The sequence below is a fragment of the Bradysia coprophila genome, unplaced genomic scaffold, assembly GCF_014529535.1.
Source record: "Bradysia coprophila strain Holo2 unplaced genomic scaffold, BU_Bcop_v1 contig_350, whole genome shotgun sequence".
Taxonomy (NCBI): Eukaryota; Metazoa; Arthropoda; class Insecta; order Diptera; family Sciaridae; genus Bradysia; species Bradysia coprophila.
This window is the reverse complement of record NW_023503608.1, coordinates 2673987-2696251: the sequence shown is the minus strand read 5'-3', so window position 1 is coordinate 2696251 and position 22265 is coordinate 2673987. Positions and strand designations below refer to the sequence as shown.

Genomic DNA, 22265 nt, shown 5'->3' with positions numbered 1-22265 from the left:
GTATTATACGTGGAACGAAAGAGGGTAAGTCCAGCTACAACACCCTATAGTCAGTTCCGCGGAAAAGTTCTGTTGCAAGCCAGCAGCACTGTCCAAACATTCACCATTTTTTGAGTCATAAGTCCAGAACGGGTGGCTGTCCTTACCGATGATTATACTCGTTTTGAAGGTCTGCCAGAGGCCTATATTCCTACAACATTTCACATTTTAGAAAGATTTCTATCTCGAGCTATCACCGAAAAACTGTTTTCACGACCAATTGACATGCTATTACTTTCACGTGTTCACTCCGAAAATGGGAAACTAACAGAAAAAGTAAAAGATCCCTATTTCTCAGAATTGAAAGACGATTCAAACGAGCTGTAGCTTGCCCGGATCGCCGAACCATGGTATTCATTTTCACCAAAATTGGTTCAAGTTTTGGCGATATCACTCTTAAAATAAAATCGTTCGCACTGTTGATGTGAATCAAATTCGTACACAATTGCTTATGCAACAATCGGTTCCGCAGTTACACGCATTTGGATACAATAAAATATAATTATGAGCAGCGGTGGTGGTCGTAGGAAAACGCACAGGCCTTCAGGGCAGAGTGGCAATATTCCGCGAATTGATACATCGAAACGTGAAACTGAAAAACCCAATTCTAATAAGAATAATAATGATCGGCCAATCGGATTTAAATCTCTTGAGACAGCCATTTTGACAATGGAGCACTCGAAATTGCTGATCAATTTATCATCGAGTACGTTCGGATTTTTAACATTGTTACAACAACGAAGCATCCAACCAGGAATTACGTGCTTAATTTTATCGGCACTTTCGAAGGCTGTTGACTCGGCGGACAGTGAAACACGCAAAATGATTTCGTATTTTTTGCGTAAAATTTTACCAATAAACAATGGCCCCGACAATTTCATGACGAAAGTTTTGCCAATTTTTGTTATGAATTTACAAAAGTACACAAGCGACAACTACAACGAGCGAGAAAGATTCATTGTGGCGATTTTTGACCTGCTAAAATTCATTCAACAAGTGCAATTGATCTTGCCTCAAGGTTCTCGTGATATATTCAGTGATTTAGTGCCGGGCATACAGGCGCAGATCGAGTTCATTAATCGCAAAGGGAATCGTTTCTCAAGCGAAACGATGGAGCTGTTAGCTGATGTTGTCAATGTGATTGAGAAATTTAACGAAACAGAACCAATTGGTGCAAATGTTGAATTCGAAATATTGAATGAACCGCCTGAAGACTTTCGTACGATTCAAATTTGCCCAGATGCCGACGATATTTTGCACAATCATGAACCATTCATTCGAAAAAATATTGTGGATGGAAAGTATGTTGGTGGAGTCGACCACTATTTGGACGTTCAATTTCGGCTACTGAGAGAGGATTTCATCCGCGGCTTCAGAGACGGCATTCGAGAGTATCTTCGATTGATGGAAAAGCCACTGACAAACCAGAAAAAGGTCCGTATCAATGATATCAACATTTACAGTCATGTGAACGTCGTCAGTTCGGTCATCACCAACGGCAACCTGGTGTACAACGCAAAATTTGATACAACTGATTTCAAAAAAGTTCGCTGGCAGGTGAGAACATATCGAAGTTAATGTGAAGAGAACTCCGTCCTAAATTCCAATTGATTTTGTTGTAGTTCAGCAAACGTTTGATGACTGGATCGTTAATTTGCTTATCGTACGACGAATTTAAAACATTTTGTTTTGCAACTGTAACTGGAGCACGAGATCCTGACAAATTAACAAAAGGCGAATTTCGTTTGCAGTTCGAATTCCAAAATAAAGTGACGGAGCAAATATCCCCAGCAGTTCCATTGAAAATGGCTGAGTCTAATGTCTATTTTGAGGTAAATGTTGATTTAATCAAACTAAAGCTCTAGGTTCGGTGGGACATGATTTACAAAATCTCTGAGGCATACGACATCATGAGGACTTCTAACGGTCTTGACTTCCCTTACCACCTGCTTCAATTCGCAACAAAGAGAATCCTCACTTTCCTCTTCCATATTTCAGGCATACCGTCACAATTTGAAAGTTCTGCAAGATTTCACCTCAGAAACATTTCCGCTTCAACGATACATCGTTGAAGTGAACTGTGAAATTCTACCACCGCCTTACCTAACGGCTAATACCGTTTACAATCTCTCTGATTTGACCAAGAAACTTCTGTCTATAACTGCCGAAGACGTGGCTCCTAATCTCGAAAGCCAATTTGAAGTGGTCGATTTGCAGTCGGCTCAGAGAAAGATCAGGTGGATCAGTAAGCAAAAAATGGAACAAGATGTCTCCTTAGCGAGATATTGTGATAAGGTTCCAGTGCTCAATGAAACGATATGGCCGGATGAATCGTTTTTTGGTTTAGACGGATCCCAATTCGATGCGTTGAAAGCAGCACTCACAAAACAATTTGCTATCATTCAGGGACCGCCAGGTAGGCTTACTCTTGTAGTTCTTAAGCAATCCAGAGTTTAATCTTGAACAATTGATTACAGGCACTGGAAAAACCTACGTTGGTTTACGAATTGCTCAAGCTCTACTGCAGAACGTTTCAAAATGGGGTCACAGCATGATTGGAACGAAGCAGCACTTGTCACCGATATTAGTGGTGTGCTACACAAATCATGCGCTCGACCAATTCCTTGAAGGAATGCTTCAATTTTGTCAAAGCATAATTCGCATTGGTGGCAAATCGAAAAGTCCGCTGTTGGAGCATTTCAATTTGAAAAACGTACGGTCCTCCGAACAGAAGCAGAAAAAAGTTCCGGCTTACATATTTAAGAATCGAAAGGAATGCCGTGAAAAGTTAGCTGAAATTCAGTCACAGATGTCAACGCTCGAAGCATCTATCGATTCGACGAACAAGAAACTTCTCAATTCGGAGTTGCTTCCAGTTATCAAGGAGCTGAGTCAGATGCAATGGAAGGATGTAATGGAATTGGATGTTGTAAGTCCAATCACTACTTGGTTGGGATTGAACGTGTTAGACGATCCGGGAGACGACGACATTCCCGAAAATTTCGACGAAGGACAGGACACTCTGACCGATACGCCTGACGAAGAGTTTGAAATTGACGGCGATGAAGAAGAGATTAAAGAAATGGAAAATATGCGACTCATTGATGGCGATTCAGATGATGATGTCATTGCACAAATCAATCCAACCGCTGCACCTTCACCGACAATTTGTGCACCAATTATGGATCTGGCAGATGGCTATCAGTTACAAAGACATCAGAAGAAAATTCAAAAAAATCGAATCAAAATGGAGCTGAAGAAAAGTGAACACATGACAGAAGCAATTGCTAAGACTGTTCGTGATATATGGAATTTGTCACAGCAAGAGAAATGGAATCTGTACAGATTCTGGCGCCGATTGTATGTTAATCAGATCGAGGAAAAAATTCGCGACCTACGAAAGGCATACAGCAACGAATGGGTGAGATTTGTATCACTCCGAAATCAAGAAGATCTTGAAATCGTTCAAGGATATTCCATAATCGGAATGACTACCACCGGTGCTGCAAAATACCATCATATCATTGATGGAATCAAACCACGGATCATAAGTAAGTTATGCCTCTTCAAGTTATGCGATCAGGTTAATTTAACATAATTCTCATTCACAGTTGTCGAAGAAGCCGCTGAGGTACTTGAAGCTCATATTGTCACATCGCTGTGCAGCAAAACGGACCACCTTATTCTCATTGGTGACCATCAGCAATTAAAACCGAATCCAGCCGTGTATGAACTGGCAAAAAAGTTCAAACTTGAAGTGTCTCTGTTCGAGCGAATGATACAAAATGGCATTGCTTGCCATCAACTAAAACTACAACATCGGATGCGTCCTGCCATATCCGAACTGCTTGTACCACATTTTTACAAAGAGTTGATGGATCACGATTCCGTCAAGTGCTACGAAGATATTAAAGGTAAAGCATGTCGCTGTCAGGGAAGATGTGTGTTACATTTCGTTTGTGCTTCCAGGTGTCAGCTGTAACATGTTCTTTGTGAACCACGCCGAAGATGAAAGCAAAATCAACGACACAATGAGCCGGATGAATAAATATGAAGCCCAATTCGTCGTCGAACTATGTCGATATCTCATATTGCAGGGGTACAACACGTCCCAAATTACTATACTGACGATGTATTCCGGTCAACTGTATCAGATCAAATATCTGATGAAGGCGTACGAGATTTTGAAAGGAGTACGCGCAACTGTTGTCGACAACTACCAAGGCGAAGAAAATGACATCATGATCCTGACGTTTGTTCGATCGAATGACGATGGAGAGATTGGATTCTTGAAAGTGTCGAACCGTGTTAATGTGGCCTTGTCGAGAGCTAGGAAAGGCTTATATTGCATCGGAAACTTTAAGTGTTTGGTAGAGAAGAGTCCTGTATGGCGGAAAATTGTTGACAAATTGGAACGGCAGAAAGCGATCGGACCAACATTGGAGCTGTGCTGCCAAAATCATCCGGAAACCCTGACTTTTGTCACTAAAGTCAGTGACTTTCAACAATGTCCCGAAGGTGGTTGTTTGAAACCGTGTGATACTCGTCTCTTATGTGGCCACGTTTGCCAGAGTATTTGTCACATATTCGATTCCGATCATCAATCCATGAAATGCCACAAACGGTGTCACAAAATCCTATGCGAAAGAGGCCATCGATGTAAAAATAAGTGTCACCGTGGAAAAGGGTGCGGCAGCTGCACTGAACGGGTGGAGAAACTTCGTGTATCTTGTGGACATACGCTTCAAGTAAAATGTTCGGAGAGTCCTGAATCCGTTTTCTGTGTTGCACCTTGCAGTAAGACGAAATCGTGTGGTCACAAATGTTCATTGATGTGCGGAAACAATTGTGAGGCGAGTCCATGTACAGCCATTGTGGATGTAAAGGGCGATTGTGGACATAATGTGAAAGTCAAATGCAGTGACAAGGAAAACGCAAAGATTCTGTTCGAAAGTTGTAAGAATCCCTGCTCTGTTGAGCTCCACTGCGGACACAAATGTCGTGGATCTTGTGGAGAGTGCTACCGAGGACGACTTCATATCAAATGTAAGACAAAATGTACCAGACCTCTGGTCTGCGGCCATTTGTGCAATGATATTTGTGCCACCAACTGTCCACCATGCACACGTAAATGCCAGAATGAATGTTCGCATTCGAAATGCAGAATGAAATGTGGAAGCCCATGCGTACCGTGTCAGGAACCGTGTGAATGGGTCTGTGAACATAAGCGATGCACAAAATTGTGCAAAGAAAACTGCGATCGCGTTGTATGCTCAGTACCGTGCAAAAAGGTATTGCCGTGTAAACATCCTTGCATCGGACTGTGTGGTGAGCCTTGTCCAAAATTGTGTCGCATTTGCAATAAGGATTTAGTGGAAGAAATCTTGTTCGGCGATGAGGACGAGCCCGACGCACGATTCATTTTGCTGAAGGATTGTAATCACATCATTGAGGTTAATGGATTGTTAAATTGGGTGAAGCTGCAAGATGAGAGCAACAGTAATTCTGGTGGCATGAGCATTCAGATGAAAACCTGTCCAAGATGTAAGACTGTAATCCGTCAAACGAAAGCGTTGAACACCTTTATACAAAGTTGCCTGAGAGATTTAGAGGCGGTAAAGCTGAAAATATTTGGTAATGTTGAGGACAACCATCAGGAACAGATATTGCTTCACACTAGAATATCTAATCATGACATCGACGGCATGGATACACTTTCAAATCTGAGACAAATCAGATTCGTTTATGAACAGCTGCTCAAACATACAAAGCCGAATGATAACGGATTGATTGGAATACCTAAAGGAGACATTCATAAAAACGAAAATATTTACCAAATTTGGACCAAAGTCGTCGAGACTTTGACAGCATTTTCCGTTGCGAGACGGGGAACTTACAAGTCCGTTTCCCCATTGAAGATCAATCAACTGGAGCTCCGAGCAAATCAGGTATTGTGTTTCATAGCCAACTTCAGTAACAACCAACAAGAAATAGAAGATGTGCAGGCAGAAGTGCGCCTGTTACAGTTATCTTCAAAAGTTGCGATGCACGTAAATACTAAGGTATTTAACGATAATGGTCAGAAAATCATTCGAGAAGCATTCGATGCAGTTTTACAAAGCCGTTTCACAGAGGATGTGAAAAATACCTTCGAAAAACGAATCAACGAAGCCAACAAGCTACAAGGTGGTCTCGGTATTTCATTGGAGGAGAAGAATATGATACTACAGGTCATGGGTTTCTCAAAAGGTAAAACCAGCTCGTACCATGTCGCCAAGTTTATTTAAATTAAATTCTTACTAACAGGTCACTGGTACAAATGTCGCAATGGACACATCTACTGTATAGGCGAATGTGGAGGCGCTATGCAACAAAGTAAATGTCCAGAGTGTGGTAGTATTATTGGAGGCGCATCGCATCGGCTCGCTTCTGATAATGCAATAGCAACGGAAATGGATGGAGCGACGGCACCATCTTGGCCTACAAATTTGATGAACGAACTTCGACTGGCGTAGAGCGCGGTTTGATTTTTTTCCTTTTCTTTTTTTTTCATTCGTTTTCAATTAAAAGAACGCTACCAGCGTTACATGGTTATCCAAACGAGGCTTTTTATTAGTAAAATAATTTTTTGAGCTATGGAAAAACCTGTCTGACAAGGAACAATGAACAGTGTGATAGGCCTTTCAGAGATGAATGAGAATTGTGTTAGATCGTGTCTATCCATCACAAAAATAACTTACTGGTTCCAGCTTGTGTCCTCCGGGTTAGGAAATCGGCCGACAATGGTCTGAGAATAACAGATACTTTGCGCAGAAATTGGTGCTGATGAGCTGATGTCGGTGTGGAAGTAGTTTCTGGAGTGGTTGTTTCCGGAGTTGTAGTCGTCTCAGTGGTGGTTGTTTCCGAAGTCGTAGTCGTGGTTGTAGTTGTTGTGGTAGTTGTTACTGAACACGTGAACGTTGTTGTGAAATATTTCGAATTCGGTACCGTCGATCCAGTACAGTTGTAAAAGGTACCAGTCAATACACTATTCCAAAAATTCAAGTTACATTTTCTACAAGCTCTGACTACCATACGGTAAACTCCCGAAGGGCCGTTTGTATTTTTATGTGAAAAAAGGTCTCCAACTGTTGTCGACAGCTACCAAGGCGAAGAAAATGACATCATGATGCTGACGTTTTCTATTTCCGTTGGAATGACGATGGAGAGATTGGATTCTTGAAAGTGTCGAACCGTGTTAATGTGGCCTTGTCGAGAGCTGGGAAAGGAAGAGCGATTGTGGACATAGGGCGAAAGTCAAATGCAGTGACAAGGAAAACTCAAAAATTCTGTTCGAAAGTTGTAAAAATTCGTGCTCTGTTTAAAATGTCGTGGATTTTGTGGACAATGCTACCGATCAATCCATCTCAAATATAAGACAAAATGTACCAGACCTTAGGTATCTAGGCAAATGTGGAGGCGTTATGCAACAAAGTAAATGTTCACAGTGTGGTAGTATTTTTGGAGGGACATCGCATCGGTTCTTTTTTTTGATCAAACGACATTTCTTTATTCAGCCACTTGGATTTTTGGAATGGGAAATATCAAATGTTGTACTGAGACTTTTTCCGGCACAACACCCAATTTTCCATACTTGTGTCTATATTGCCGAAAAAATCAACATCATAACACATGCAACGCAACATACTATTACAATGATTTTTTGGTACATTGGTTCCTAATACTTAAACGCTTTACGGTTGGAAAAAGTAATGAGCGAAACCCTTGAATGAGTTGTCTTTCTCCGAAGACACTGAGAAGATTTTTCCAGCATCAGGTTGCCCCTTTATAGGAGTGTTAGCTACGTCTACATCAACGGAAGTGGTCGTTACATAGAGTTTATCGTATTGGGGTCCCCCGAAACAAATGGATGTTGTCATGGTCGCTGGGATATCGATGGTTGTCACTTGTTTCCCTAATATTTAATTAGTTAGGATGTTAGTCAATCAGAATAGGTCCATTTTTTCACCAACCTGTAGCAACATCGATTTTAATCAACTCTCCACCCATGACGCAGGCAATCCACAGATTGCCGTCCACATCAGTTACCATACCGTCAGGATGTCCTTTCAGACCAGTTTTGCCCGCAAATTCGAACAGAGTCTTTCTATTTGCTGAAAGTGGAAATTAGTTTAGTTGACTAATAGTCAAGTGTTCAGTTTTATTGCGGAAGAAAATTGTCTCTGTACCGATGACTCCAGTGGTTGCGTTGAAGTCAAAAACATAAATCTTTTTCGGCAGAAAATCCACAAAGTAAAATTTCGTATTTTCTTTGTTCCATGCCATGCCGTTGGATAGATCGTAAGAACTTCCGACTTCTTCAATGCTATAGCGCTCGTCAGTTTCATTTGACTGAAATCGGTAGAGCCCGCCTGGTAGATTCCAAATATTGTTTTTTCACCGTTTGGTAATAAATTCAAAGGAAATACCTCCTCCGGCAATAATGTCTCCATTTTGATCTTTCGAAAACGTTCCACCCCAAAACCGTCCATTGGAGTCACACTTTCCATCACAAAAGAATGGAGCTGGATGACTCGGAATGGTGTATAGAGTTTCAGCTGGACTACCATCTTGCTCATTGTGCCATTTCCATTCCATTAACTGTCCCTTTGATGTTCCAATTAGGAACTTCTCAGTAGTTGATGCATAGGGCATAGCAAGTTGGATCTGCTTGATCGAATCATCACAAATCACTCGCTTCTTCGTTATTTCTCGCGTTAGCGGATCCAGAAAACAAACTGATTTAGCCAACTGATCGACAAATATCAGTCCCTGTCTTCGATCGTCCCATAAAGGAGACTCACCAAATATTATGGGAGTGTCCGAGGCGGTTTCCACTTTGTAATGCATAACGAAAATCAGTTTTTTTTATACAAGCAACGTAGATGTTTCGTTGTGCGAAACAAAATACAGAAAATACTCTGGTGATATATCGAGGTATTTGCAAATTGATAAACCTTATCGAATACTCTGAATTTTGATACAACTTTGATTACACTTCTCACTTGTGATAACTAGCGATAACCGCATTTGATTACTCTCATTTGCTACAACCAAACAGAGAAAGATAAGACCAAAGTACTAAGGGCTAATAGGGATTGCCGTTTGTAACATGTGAATCGGTTCACTGGATCATGAGCTATATCCCTCAGAGATAGCATTGACAAAAAATTCGCCAACAAATTTTCATCTACCAACTTTCTCCTCACAATCTTTGGAGAGGCGAAGACCAAAATCACTCGATGTACCCAAATAAATGAGGTCTTTCAATTCAACTTTTTCTGTATCAAATGTTTCATATTCATAAGGCTCTTCAACGAGTAGATTTTATCCAACAGTTGCATTTTAGATGCATGGATATTTGCAGTCTATTCAATCCGGAGTGTCAAAGCATGAATGAATTAAATTGTCAAGCTCAAACTAGCATCACCAATCGATAGTTCCATTGCATGTCTGTAAATTCCAATAAAAATTGGATATAGCTAAGAGAAATATTCGTAAATTTTCTCAGTTTTCTTAGTATCGCCCAGTTGTGGTAAAAGCATGAGTACTTCACGTTGTCTATTGCGATTCAATAAACTATTTCGAGCTGTTGAACAACCTGTCTGAGAAGGAACAAACACTGTTCATGATTCGAATGCAATTTTATTTGACTTGAAACATTAGGACAGCTAGCGACTCGTTTAGTTATTACATGTGTAACCAGTGGAACACTGTTGAAGGCTAGGATCGAACAAAGTTGTACCAGTGCAAGTATAAAATGAACCAGTCATTGAACCGTTATTTTCGATACAATAAGCGTACCTTTCAGAGAAGAATGAGAATTTTGTTAATTCGTGCCTAGACATCACAAAAATAGCTTACTGTTTGCAACTTTTGTCCTCCGGGTTAGGATATCGACCGACAACGGTCTGAGAATCACAGATGTTTTGCGCAGAAATGGGTGCTGATGTCGTTGTCGAAGTAGTTTCTGGAGTGGTTGTTTCTGGAGTCGTAGTCGCCTCAATGGTGGTTGTTTCCGGAGTCGTTGTCGTCTCAATTGTTGTAGTTTCCGGAGTCGTTGTCGTGGTTGTAGTTGTTGTCGTCGTTGTTGTAGTTGTTACTGAACAAGTGTACGTTGTTGTGCAATATTGTGTATTCGGATTGAAAACCGTCGATCCAGTACAGTTGTAAAAGGCTCCAGTCAAAACACCATTGCTTTGGAAGCATTTTACATATCTGAAATTTCAAGTTAAGGTAAATCTGCAAGCTCTGACTACCATACGGTAAACTCATTTTAAACAGAGACACTGCTCTCTCTTCGTAAACTGTCTCTGCTTAACACAATTCCACCGTATCAACATTTTCATTATTTATACTGTTTGCAACTTGTGTCATCCAGATTGGGATACATGCCCACGACTCCCTCTGAATCGCATATAATCTGTGCGGTTGTAGCACATTGGCAACGATCGATAAGTAGTACCAAGAAGATGCTCTTTTAAAATAAAATTGAAAATTGAATAGTTTCATACTCGTTTTACGAATGATAACATACCACATAATAAAGTGCAGTCATTTTTCCGGCGTCGTGCTACGATTGTCCAAAGAATACTCTGACTAAGCGGTTGGTTTGATCCAATTTATATTGAGAAACCCGTTTTTACTACGCTGAAAACCTTAATTTTTTACCCAACAGCTTTGCATGAGTTATCCAATGAAAACGAATTTGTAATTACATTTGTCGTTAGAATCCACTCATATACAATTACTTAACTTTAGCGGATGTACCTCTGAGCTCTGTCCAAATTTTTGAGCTGGAAAGTGCGGTACATACGTCGATCCATTATTTCATCTACTTATTTTCCAAAAATCTTTTACTTCATTACAATCAAATTTAATTTAAGAATTTCAGGTTTTAGGAACTTGTCAAATCCGAAGGAAATAAATTATTCATCTGTTATCGATATCGAACCCAAAAATAATGACAAGCTCTGGGTAATATGGTCCTTTATACAGTAAAATGAATGATAAAAAAATTGAAGTACAAGATCTGAAATCAACCGTTTAAAAATACTTTCATCTATGGAAGTAATAGACCAGATAATAACACTGGTCATACGGTTGTCATCTGTAACAGGTTAAAATTGATTCTGGGGAAGTGAATTTTAGATTCTCTCGTTTCTTTGAATAAAGCTGATGCAGTACTTTGGATTTTTTCATCGCTAATCATTAATCAAACAACATTGAACAGTAAAATTTTCGAATTCCCATAAAGTTTTCGTGAAATTATACTACTTTTTGCACAATCAGTGTTCATTTTATGATATTTTTAATGGAGTTATTATTTCTAAAAAAAAACGAAAAATGATAGTCATTTTGGTCTAAAAATATTGGGGCTTATCAGACGCTATAAATATCTTATTAGGGACACATCACAAAAGACATTGTGTTTTTAAGTTACAACCAAAATGAATGCGACCTGAATACGTCGGTGTTCGAATTTTCATCGATTAGAGATAGGTGCCAAGGCTAAAACTAGATCTTATAACGCATTATAAAAGAGTTTTAGAGATTCAGCTTACAGTCAGAAGCGACAACAGAATTATGTATTTTGCTTACAAGTAACTATGACCGACCTTAAAATAGAATACTTTCTGCAGCTGACCGCTATGATCACTCATGCTTGAAGTGCGTTAATTTTGTCAAAACTTAGGTTGTTCATGGAATCAGTCACAGCACAGTTACTAGCACGAACATAGAAAATATTCGGAGGCTGATGAAATCACAGAAGGCACTGCGTTTCTGTTATACAAATAAATGACTTGTTTTCGTTGTATATGAGTTAAAACATATAATACAAGCAATCCTAAGCGGTAGCTCGTATCACTAAAGCCTCCAAAATTGACACTTGTCAAATCAGTGTTCATGCTAGTAGCGGAGTGCTGTGAATCAATGCTTTATCAATGCTCAATACAGTGAGCCTAACAAGTTTGGAAACATATAAGAGCAATGTAAACAAAAGAACAATAGATAAGAAGACAATATAACAATAGAAGCAGGTTTATACAATGTCTATTGTTCTATTATATTCACGTCTGTTGTTCTTTTGTTCACATTCTTACATGTTTCCAAACTTTTAATGCTCACTTGATGCACTTGATGCTTTAACGATTTGATAAACTTCAAGTATCTATAGATATGTGTGACCCGCCTCTTTTCTAATTTTTTTCATAATCTGTATTCTAGGAATGCCTCATACCGCAAGGTTCTGAAAGAACACGTTAAGGAACCCACGAAAGCGGGCAAAATCGATTTGTTAGACGCACCTGCTCTTTGAGAACCATTTATGGAATCAAGGTGGTCAGGTATATAACATTCATAAAACTTTGCATCACTTACTCCATGAAGGTTTGAATGACTATATTTTACCAGGGAGGGTTGGGTTCATAATTTGTGTTTTTTTAAATAATTTAAGAAATTGTTATTCTTCTTGTTGCGCTCATAATTTCATTTTCCCCCTTTGTACGCAATGTGGAAGTCTATCATTTCTCTATATCATTCGGTACTACCAAAAAATGTACTAAAATACCTATTTTCCACTGAAGCCCCTGAAGCCGCAAAACACTCATGACACAAAATGACGGTATATGTACTATAAATGACAATCTGAACTGTCAAAAGTACATGAACTGTTCGTTTGTGTGCGTCAGAGAACAATTTTATTCATATTATTCCAAAGCGCATGAGGTTCATTTATTAAATGTCGTAATTTACTATTTTTCCATGAAAAGCATTTTTTTGAGCCACAATATCCCGAAATTTAATTGAAATAAATATTTTTGCATTTTAATGGATTCTGAACCGGAGCTTGAATTTATTGACAAAGATAGTGGTATGTCATCGTTAGGCGGTAGCAAAGACGATACACCGGAGAGACGTGCTATCACAGTAGGTCACAGTGTTCTAAAAATCAATAAAAATTATTTTATTTGACAAACAGAACGTAAATCCATTCAAATTTATTTTGTTTGTTATGCTACAGGAATCCGGACACAAGGATGACGATGAGGGAGGAGAGTCTTATGATGATGTAAGTTAATTGTACGAATTCCTTCAAAAATTGTCGTCGAGATAACCTCAATATTGTGTTTAAATTCAGAGTGTTGAAACTTCACTTTCATGTAATTTGTTGTGTTATGCAATCGGAAAATGTTTAACGCATATCTTGCGAACGGATACTAGAAGCTCATTCATCTTGATCAATTCATAAAGCTCTCCATCAAAACATTGATATGTTGATATGGTTATATTTGTCTATTCATATAGGAGCCGGATGAGACGCTGAACGAACGTCTATGGGGACTGACGGAAATGTTTCCCGAACGTGTACGAACGGTGTGTGGTGCCGTTTCTAGTTTTACTGTTTCCGGTGTCGCAAATCTTTACCAGTTCTCTTGCAATGCATCATGGATATTCTTTACGAGTTCAATGATCTTATTTGCGCCGATAATATTTGAAACGGAACGGGCCAATTTCATGGAATCACAAAAGGCACAACAAAAACAGGTAAGTCGATGAGCAGTTGATGTTTTGTTTTTGATGTTAATTGGTAACATTCGATGAATATATAGGTTCTGTTAGGACCTGGATCGGCAGCAATGTCAGTACCTGGAGGTATGCCCGCTCTTCCTCCAATGGCATCACGATAAATCGATTTTTCTCTGTCTTGCGTTGTAAATTAATGAATTATTGCTATAGGCAAGGTATAATTATCGAAGACTATGTAGATCAAGAAATAGAAATACCACACAACAATTAACCGGATTTTTGCTATCCATCGGAGACAAAGTAAATAAACCAACTTTCCATTGATCTCTGGTGAGTTTCGAATAAACTCTGCATCATGGATATTGATTAAGTGTTCTCGTTACCTACAAAGTCAATAAAACGAAGAGAATTTGTGACTGAAACCCTGTTCTGTGTGATGCTATAAATACACAACCATAATTCTGTGCAATAGTTTGAAGGTGTGAAGGAATGGTATAAGCGACAGTGACAGGCGTACGCACAGAATCACTTCGCGTGCCTATTTTTAGCGGCCGAACAATGGTAGAAAAATTAGTAAAGTTGAACTGGAAATCATTTGATTTATTCTGGAGATTTGAAAGCCATTCTGGTTTGTTCTTTTGAATTCATAGGGCCTAAAGCTTTTTCACCTTGGACAGTACTTATGGAAGTTGTAAAAATGTCGTAGTTTTAACTGGCAGAAGCAATTGAACAAATGAATGCGGTCATCGTCATCGTTAGACAGAGGTAAGTCTGACGCCGAAATAGGGTGTGAGAACCAACATAGTCTTGTAATGCTCTAAAACTATATACTCCATCAAAACTGCGATGAAAATACGAAACGCATTGAGTTCGCTAGTAGCGAGGGACGAACCATAAGCTAAAAACGTAAGTGTGTTAAAAAGAAGAGGTAAGAAATGGCAGGATGTAGCAATTTCTTCACACTCAACGGTTTCTTTTGTCACCACACCTCATTACGTTCTCGATACGAATTATTTTTGAAATTGTCAGTAAATCCAATTGAATTTAGTGCGATATATGAATAAGATCTTGCCTGCCCGGTAAATCTATCTTCTTATCATGTTCACGTTATTTCAATCAAAATTTAGACGGGAAAAAGCTGATTTCCTGTAGTAAAAGTCGATATAGAGTTAACACTTTTACTTTCGAACGTTTTTCATTAAAAATATCTCAATCATCAATGTCTGGAGCCAGCATTTAAATCCTATAGGCACTAGGACAATGGCTCTAGTAATCCTGTGGCGTAGCATGGACTATAATTGGAGGCTTTGACCATTCTGTGGCTTTATTATTCTACTGTTTATTATGGAATGGTTAAATGCAGAAAGGGGACATGTCCACTAGTGAATTTGGGACATGTTAGACTAACATCAGTATGGTCAGATTACTGTGTCAAAGTACGAATCATCCGGAAAAGGGAAGTTTCCGTCACAGTTAGACGAACATCACGACTGCAAAATTGAAAATAATTGAGGAATTGAGCCGGTTTTCAATAAAAATGGTAGCCCGATGTTTAGCATTTAAAAAAATAGTTCGAAAAGTCCGTGCAAAAATTTCATTTCTCATTCTATCTGGTATGGATAGCGGAACGTCCTTATTGCTTCCAATTTCCAATCAATTGCTATATGGGATGCTTACATTGAAGGTAAAAATCGAAAAATTTCCATGGAAAGGATTTGTTTCGCTCCATTATGTTAAGATGGATGTTGGATCCTGACAATGGACGATAAAATTAAGCGATACGGGTGATATCATTGCCGTCACTGAAAGGTTAATTTCTTGTCACAATCCAAGAATTGTTTAGTTGAAACGCTACGCATAACGCTACGCATATCGCCTTCACAATTCACTGAGTGTCATAAGTCGGTTGTCACATTAGACACTTCGTTAAATTTGTAACGATAGAAACAGTTGTGATTTCTTCCTACTGGTACGGCCCAAAACGACTATATTATATAGACTATATTACATTTTGCTTCTTACCAAGCATATGTTCGGGCGGCTCCGGACATGTACTATTAGTCAGACACCTATTGTTCTTTCATTCGTAAAAAAGTTTGTCAATGAAAGAACAATAGTTGTCCGACTACTGGTACAATTGGGAAGCTGGTTTGCCATCCTACAATAGTGACTAAAATGTATTAAAGTCTAGGAATGCTTGTTATTAGGTGAATTTCCTTACAAGCACTTTGGATCTCTGAGATAGTGTGTTCACTGAAGCAGTCAACTGAGCAAAATACTTCTTACGAGACATGGCAGCCAATCTTATTCATTTTATCAACTTTCAGTCTAGGTACCTTTCCTTACCTCATTACCTCTAGAGTCTACATCAAAGCAGTGAATGATTTCCAATCTTTGGCAACATCTCGTGTACTTCTGGTGCTTTCGAAGAATGAGATTCAAAGGCGACAATATTACAGTTTTTTGGTAATTTTGTATTTTTTTTGGGCTTAAATACAATTTAAAAGTAAATAATAGGGCAATTCATATCTCAACCATTTGTATTCGCTTCGTAATGTTCGACCTTGGTTCGGGCAAAACCAAGTTGTTATTTTTCGTTCGTTACTGTGTGTCATCTATTCATCAATCGTGTAAATGTCTAGTTAGCGGCTTCCTTAGCCAATCGTTCGGCTTTTTCGACAACTTCTTCGATTGGGCCAACCATGTAAAATGCTACTTCTGGCAAATGATCGTAGTCACCGGCCAAAATCTTGGTGAATCCCTTGATGGTTTCTTCGAGTGGCACCAATTTTCCAGCATGACCAGTGAAAACTTCAGCTACTTGGAAAGGTTGTGAGAGGAAACGTTGGATCTTACGGGCACGGGCGACAGTCAATTTATCTTCTTCGGACAATTCATCCATACCCAAAATGGCGATGATATCTTGGAGAGATTTGTAATCTTGCAAGATCTTTTGGACGCCACGAGCGATGTTGTAGTGTTCAGTTCCAATAATGTTGGGGTCCATGATACGGGATGTCGAATCCAATGGATCTACAGCTGGATAAATACCCAATTCAGCGATAGCACGGGACAATACAGTGGTGGCGTCCAAATGGGCGAATGTTGTAGCTGGAGCAGGATCGGTCAAATCGTCAGCTGGTACGTAAATAGCTTGGACAGAGGTAATGGAACCCTTCTTGGTGGTGGTAATACGTTCCTGCATAGAACCCATGTCAGTGGCCAAGGTTGGTTGATAACCGACAGCTGATGGAATACGACCCAACAAGGCTGATACTTCAGAACCGGCTTGTGTGAAACGGAAAATGTTGTCAATGAACAACAACACATCCTGTCCTTCTTGATCACGGAAATATTCGGCAACGGTCAAGCCAGTCAAGGCTACACGAGCACGAGCGCCTGGGGGTTCGTTCATTTGTCCGTAGACAAGCGCTACTTTGGAGGTCTTATCCTTGAGGGAAATGACACCACCTTCAATCATTTCATTGTACAAATCGTTACCTTCACGGGTACGTTCGCCGACTCCAGCAAATACGGAGTAACCACCATGAGCCTTAGCAACGTTGTTAATCAACTCCATGATAAGTACAGTTTTGCCGACACCGGCACCACCGAACAAACCAATTTTACCTCCCTTGGCGTATGGAGCCAATAGATCGACGACCTTGATACCAGTGACTAAAATTTCTTGTGTAACACTCATCTCAACGAATTCGGGGGCTTCGGCGTGGATGGCTGCGGTGTGTTGGGATGCAATTGGACCACGTTCATCAATCGGTTCGCCGATGACATTCATGATACGGCCGAGAGTTTCAGCTCCGACTGGGATACGGATTGGATCACCGGTATCATTGACTTGTTGTCCACGTACCAAACCTTCAGTACCATCCATAGCAATTGTACGAACGGTATTTTCACCCAAATGTTGGGCAACTTCCAACACAAGTCGGGGACTGCGTCCAACAACGTCCAATGCATTTAAAATGGGTGGAAGATTATCATCGAATTGCACATCGACAACGGCACCAATGACAGCTACAACTCTTCCTTGAGCCAAACCAGCCTTTGCTGCTGTTTTTGCGGCATAATGACGATTAAATTGATTTGCAAACGACAATACCTTAGCTGATTCGGCTTTTGTGGCCACCGTTTTTAGGGCGGAGAACATTTTTTCCGGAAAAAATTCTTTTCTATCTCCACTTATGTAATATGTTACGTGAACGCGAGAGCACTTTTTCAGGAGATGGCTACCGATGGAAAGACGATGAACACAATGACCGATTTCGTCTAAAGGAAGTATTGTCCGATTGTAATTGAACGAAAAAAATTCATATGATTTTCGTAATTTTCTTATCGAATGAATTTCGGATGAATGTTGCGACGTGAACGAGCGAAAATTTTTGAACTTTTTTAATGTAGTTACTATGTACTAACTTTACATACATATACTTCATCACAGGTTTTAGTTTCAGGCGTGAGTTTTCAATAGTGCATCAAATCAATGGAACTGTATGTTCAGAACAATAAAATTGATGATGTTATAACGTTAACCGTTGTGTACCTTTACCAATAATGATCTGAGAACTGAGCTCATTAATTTACGACGTTGTTAGCACTTCAAACCAATTAAAGTATGGGTGGGTGATCTACGACATTAGATCATACATGTTTTATACAGGTGTCGGGGAATCTCGCACACGCGATCATAGTATGCGTCCTTTTACGACATGTAACGAAAAGTCATGACTGTGCGAGATTCACCACTTAGAGGTGAATCTCGCACACCATGAATTTGTGTGGTGTGCGAGATTACCCTACCCCTTTATACAGTCATTGGTTTAAACTTCACTTTCCTACAATCTAAGCTCGAAGTCAATTTTAACAAATTAGCCTACAAAGAGGACCTGTTGTGTCTACTACTATGCTGATACCGTTTTTCAATCGGGATTCTTGATGGTGTTAAATTCGTTAAAGGTAGGTATTTGTTTTTATTTCCTATTTAATGAGTATCGCGGTAATTATACGCCGAAGAAACTTCTGATTATGTTGGTTTTACTGGTTTCCGATGACTAAGGACTGGTGAAGTAAAAGTCAGAGCTATAAGAAAAGTCGTCTTTATTCAGAGAAAGATGTAATCAGACATGTTTAAAAGTGACAGCGCCACCTTGCCATCTCTCGAGTGTAACTCTACGCATTTTGACTAAGAGTCTTAAATTGTCGTTCAAAACGGTTCAAATCTCGCGCCTTCCACTAAAATTCATCTGATCGAAACAGGAATTTCGAAAAATTCACTCCTTTTTCACCTCTGGCAACAAAAAGACAACAATAAAATTGCCGCTGTCAACATAAGATCTGACATTTGTTTTGATTTAGCAAAAAAAAATTTTTTTGATTGACCCAAACAATATTTTGTGTAAGACCTAGCCCATTCGCAATTTGAACAAATCCAAATATTTCTAAAACATGGGTGTTTGGGATGCAATTACTTCGTGTATGTGGTTCAACCAGGAATATCAGCGGAATACAATCGCTTCGATGTTGGCTGGAGTATTGGTACGAATAAAAAAAAAGAAAGAAAAGAAAATGAGTCATATGAGACGTCGGCGTATAATCCTTTTTGCTATTTTACGCATAGAGTGCACATTGTGCGAAAAATTAATGCGACCGTTCTGTTGAATTTCAGTTTTTCACCGGTTGGTGGTTTCTCATCGACGCCCTGACTATGAATCCGAGTCAAATAAACGCAACACACATTATCCTAGGAATATTGGGTACAATCAGTCTGTTCATGGTGAATTCAGTCACTCAAGCACAGGTAATTTTGTTCGGCGACGAGTTGTTTGCGAAATTGAGATTATTGTCACATATAGCTGAGCGGTGATAACTTTAATGGAGGCTTTCTCGAAGCCAGAGGTGCCCGCATTTGGATATTTATCGGGTTCGTGTTGGGATTTGCTGCCATTATTGCAGCTATATGGGTGATGGTTGCAAGCTTTTCCACAAACGGTAGTGTCAAATCATTGTTACGCTTTAAAAAGACGGAATATTTAAATGTTCGAATGTACTCTTTAGATTCAAAAGAGAGCCATTGGCCGGGTGTTAGTTTGCTGCTCCAGAACGTATTCATATTTGTGTCATCATTGGTGTATAAATTCGGACGAGTAGAAGATTTCTAAACTCCATTCATTGATCTCCCGAAACTCCAATTTTTACATCAACATTGTGAACTAATCTAATCTTAAAAACTTATTAATTAGAAGAACAATTATAGCGATTTAGGTAAGGAGCAGATAGTTTAATTTAAAAAAAAACAAAATTTTATGTTTAATTTTCGGTGTCAAATCAAATTCCATTTGACGGACTTACTTTAAAAAAACAAACTTTTTTTTCTTATGATAAACTTTGTAAACACAAACCCGCTGAAGAAAATAACTCTCGAGATTATGGAAAATAAATGTGAAAAACTGAACCACATACCACTGGAATTCTCAATTTTCCCTTTTGTATAGATCTACAATTGCTAAAAGTTTCTTATGTGCAGAATGAGCACCAGCTGAATATCACCAGCTGGTGTACAAACACAAAAACTTTGTATTGTATACAATTCAAAGACAACCTACACACAGTGCATTTCTACGTTAACGTCATCTACGCGCACATAACACGTACGAATGAAGTAAACACATTGTTAAGAATGTGTTTTGATTGTTTATCATACAATAAGTGTGTGTAAGTAGATCCAGCTGGTGATATACAGCTGGTGCTCATTCTGCATATGAAAAATATTTACAGGCTGTACTGGGAATGTGAATTTAATAAATTCTCGTAGAACGAACGAAGTTTGCAAACAATTTTCCGATCTACTGTATTCTTAACCTGTCACAGACGGCAAGCATATTAACAGTTTTACCATATCTGATCTAATTTGATCGAAGATTTTCAGAGATTGATTTCAGAAATCTATTACTTCATTTGTTTCGAACATAATTTTTGCTATATAATACCTCATTAGATAAATCTTGTCGTTTATAATTGCTGTCGTTGTCGATAACAGATGCCGTCTGTAACAGGTTAAGATAACTGCATTCTTCACATTTCCGATATCGATATGACGTCATTAGAAGAATTTGCAGCAGGTAACGTTAGGTCAATCTGATAAAGAAACTGACCTGATCTGAATTTTTGGACTTTTTTTTCAACCCAGCCAGATCAACCTGAATGACTTACAAATATATTTAACAATAATTGGCAGATCCCCGGAATCTGGCACACGCGATCATAGTATGCGCCCTTTTACGACATGTAACGAAAAGTCATGACTGTGCCAGGTGCGCCCCTTAGAGGTGAATCTGGCACACCATCTCTTTGTATGGTGTGCCAGATTACCCCACGTCACTTTCAGAGCTAAGCCTAACCACACATTTACATACATTCAGGGCGTATCCAGAAAGTCTTCTGACTTAGGTGATTAGAAGTTGTAAAGGTCTTACGGTTCTGCATTTAATTCATATTCTGGGTACAAACGGTACATACCAATAGAATTTAAGCTTCTGACCGGGCGATAGCGACTACCGCATATAGATGGATCCGCGTCTACGAAACATTTAACTGTAGACCATTGCCGCTTGCACGAATTAAATTATAATTCGATACCTTGAAATCTCAAGTGTTCGATAATTATTTGAAGTGGATAAACCTTCATGAAGGCTGTAATGAAAGGCGAAAATGGATTTTGGTATAAGTGGGTGAGTCAGCTACCACCAGATCAACCTGATGGTGTCCTACACGAACGCTGATAATGGCCGCAATGAATCAAATTTTCAATTTTCAACATTTGAATGAATGTTAATTATTCTTGCAAATGAAATAAAAAAACGAGCCATCAGAACAGTCGGAGCGTTTGCTGCGACTGAGCCCCGTACAAACCCGTATATCTATTGCGTACGTGACCCTAGTGCGTCTGTCACCCTACTTTGACCGTAAGCCTATTGCGCCGGTTAATGTAGTTAAAGTAAAAGCGGCCTTAGTCCGAGGACCCATTTTTTTTTTCAACAACATTCTATTCGGCCTTTGATTACCTTACAAATGACACAAAAATTACGAAAAACGAATGAAATTTACTCGAGTTCAATGTAAAATACACATAGGGCCCTAGTAGTGGCCTTAGTCCAAGGACCCAAATTTAATTTTTTTTCAACAACATTCTATTCGGCCTTTGATTACCTTCCAAATGAAACAAAAATTACGAAAAACGGATGAAATTTGCTCGAGTTATATGTACAATACACATAGGGCCCTAGTAGCGGCCTTAGTCCAAGGACCCAAATTTAATTTTTTTTCAACAACATTCTATTCGGTGTTCGATTATCTTTCAAATGGAACAAAAATTACGAAATTTACTCGAGTTGTATGTAAAATACGCATAGGGCCCTAGTAGCGGCCTTAGTCCGAGGACCCAAATTTATTATTTTTTTCAACAACATTCTATGCGGCCTTTGATTACCTTCCAAATGACACAAAAATTACGAAAAACGAATGAAATTTACTTGAGTTCTATGTAAAATACACATAGGGCCCTAGTAGCTTTTCACTTCTAAGGCCCTAACTCACGGTCCACACACCCGATTTTAAAAAACTTTTTTTTCCTGGATTGATAT

General features: G+C 39.2%; 6 protein-coding genes across 8 annotated transcripts; 3 read left to right on the top strand and 3 right to left on the bottom strand.

The window, feature by feature from the left end:
• The first annotated feature begins 444 nt into the window (after nt 1-444).
• On the top strand, nt 445-6634 carry LOC119080182 (NFX1-type zinc finger-containing protein 1-like). The gene is made up of 7 exons (XM_037188412.1): nt 445-1596; nt 1662-1871; nt 2038-2455; nt 2517-3590; nt 3651-3953; nt 4009-6288; nt 6346-6634. The coding sequence occupies exons 1-7, from the start codon at nt 544-546 to the stop codon at nt 6552-6554; spliced, it is 5547 nt and encodes a 1848-aa protein (XP_037044307.1). The 5' UTR covers nt 445-543; the 3' UTR covers nt 6555-6634.
• Nucleotides 6635-7704: 1070 nt separating this feature from the next.
• On the bottom strand, nt 7705-9138 carry LOC119080180 (regucalcin-like). The gene is made up of 4 exons (XM_037188406.1): nt 8508-9138; nt 8268-8450; nt 8052-8192; nt 7705-7993 (listed from the first exon to the last, which is right to left on the bottom strand). Exons 1-4 carry the CDS (start codon nt 8926-8928, stop codon nt 7773-7775), a joined length of 966 nt encoding a protein of 321 aa, XP_037044301.1. The 5' UTR covers nt 8929-9138; the 3' UTR covers nt 7705-7772.
• Nucleotides 9139-9709: 571 nt separating this feature from the next.
• Nucleotides 9710-10711, bottom strand: LOC119080181 (integumentary mucin C.1-like). 3 transcript variants are annotated; one of them, XM_037188410.1, is made up of 5 exons: nt 10616-10711; nt 10437-10555; nt 10122-10296; nt 9943-10070; nt 9710-9882 (listed from the first exon to the last, which is right to left on the bottom strand). In XM_037188410.1, the coding sequence occupies exons 1-5, from the start codon at nt 10634-10636 to the stop codon at nt 9762-9764; spliced, it is 564 nt and encodes a 187-aa protein (XP_037044305.1). In that variant the 5' UTR covers nt 10637-10711; the 3' UTR covers nt 9710-9761. The 3 variants fall into 3 exon arrangements, with proteins under 3 accessions (XP_037044305.1, XP_037044306.1, XP_037044302.1); XM_037188411.1 differs by having other exon boundaries at nt 9943-10073; nt 10140-10296; XM_037188407.1 differs by having other exon boundaries at nt 9943-10296.
• A 2024-nt stretch (nt 10712-12735) lies between these two features.
• LOC119080179 (mitochondrial import receptor subunit TOM22 homolog) lies at nt 12736-13879 on the top strand. The gene is made up of 4 exons (XM_037188405.1): nt 12736-13008; nt 13103-13150; nt 13387-13626; nt 13692-13879. Exons 1-4 carry the CDS (start codon nt 12910-12912, stop codon nt 13767-13769), a joined length of 465 nt encoding a protein of 154 aa, XP_037044300.1. The 5' UTR covers nt 12736-12909; the 3' UTR covers nt 13770-13879.
• Nucleotides 13880-16065: 2186 nt separating this feature from the next.
• Nucleotides 16066-17901, bottom strand: LOC119080178 (ATP synthase subunit beta, mitochondrial). Its single transcript, XM_037188404.1, has one exon. The coding sequence runs from the start codon at nt 17774-17776 to the stop codon at nt 16247-16249; it is 1530 nt and encodes a 509-aa protein (XP_037044299.1). The 5' UTR covers nt 17777-17901; the 3' UTR covers nt 16066-16246.
• A 1037-nt stretch (nt 17902-18938) lies between these two features.
• Nucleotides 18939-20084, top strand: LOC119080177 (transmembrane protein 50A). The gene is made up of 4 exons (XM_037188403.1): nt 18939-19161; nt 19292-19423; nt 19479-19614; nt 19681-20084. The coding sequence occupies exons 1-4, from the start codon at nt 19072-19074 to the stop codon at nt 19782-19784; spliced, it is 462 nt and encodes a 153-aa protein (XP_037044298.1). The 5' UTR covers nt 18939-19071; the 3' UTR covers nt 19785-20084.
• Nucleotides 20085-22265: the final 2181 nt, after the last annotated feature.

Bases quoted from the DNA above. Each gene is read 5' to 3' on its own strand.
- LOC119080182 (XM_037188412.1), top strand. From the start codon at position 544: ATGAGCAGCGGTGGTGGTCGTAGGAAAACGCACAGGCCTTCAGGGCAG. The intron at 3,954-4,008 runs GTAAAGCATGTC...TTGTGCTTCCAG, and splicing joins GTGCTACGAAGATATTAAAG to GTGTCAGCTGTAACATGTTC. The intron at 6,289-6,345 runs GTAAAACCAGCT...TCTTACTAACAG, and splicing joins GGTCATGGGTTTCTCAAAAG to GTCACTGGTACAAATGTCGC.
- LOC119080180 (XM_037188406.1), bottom strand. From the start codon at position 8,928: ATGCATTACAAAGTGGAAACCGCCTCGGACACTCCCATAATATTTGGT. The intron at 8,193-8,267 runs GTACAGAGACAA...TTCCACTTTCAG, and splicing joins CGCAACCACTGGAGTCATCG to CAAATAGAAAGACTCTGTTC. The intron at 7,994-8,051 runs GTTGGTGAAAAA...ATTAAATATTAG, and splicing joins TAAAATCGATGTTGCTACAG to GGAAACAAGTGACAACCATC.
- LOC119080181 (XM_037188407.1), bottom strand. From the start codon at position 10,636: ATGACTGCACTTTATTATGTG. The intron at 10,556-10,615 runs GTATGTTATCAT...TTATTTTAAAAG, and splicing joins TGACTGCACTTTATTATGTG to AGCATCTTCTTGGTACTACT. The intron at 9,883-9,942 runs GTAAGCTATTTT...CTTCTCTGAAAG, and splicing joins GAGGACAAAAGTTGCAAACA to GTACGCTTATTGTATCGAAA.
- LOC119080179 (XM_037188405.1), top strand. From the start codon at position 12,910: ATGGATTCTGAACCGGAGCTTGAATTTATTGACAAAGATAGTGGTATG. The intron at 13,151-13,386 runs GTAAGTTAATTG...CTATTCATATAG, and splicing joins GAGGAGAGTCTTATGATGAT to GAGCCGGATGAGACGCTGAA. The intron at 13,627-13,691 runs GTAAGTCGATGA...ATGAATATATAG, and splicing joins AAAAGGCACAACAAAAACAG to GTTCTGTTAGGACCTGGATC.
- LOC119080178 (XM_037188404.1), bottom strand. From the start codon at position 17,776: ATGTTCTCCGCCCTAAAAACGGTGGCCACAAAAGCCGAATCAGCTAAG.
- LOC119080177 (XM_037188403.1), top strand. From the start codon at position 19,072: ATGGGTGTTTGGGATGCAATTACTTCGTGTATGTGGTTCAACCAGGAA. The intron at 19,424-19,478 runs GTAATTTTGTTC...TGTCACATATAG, and splicing joins ATTCAGTCACTCAAGCACAG to CTGAGCGGTGATAACTTTAA. The intron at 19,615-19,680 runs GTAGTGTCAAAT...TGTACTCTTTAG, and splicing joins TGCAAGCTTTTCCACAAACG to ATTCAAAAGAGAGCCATTGG.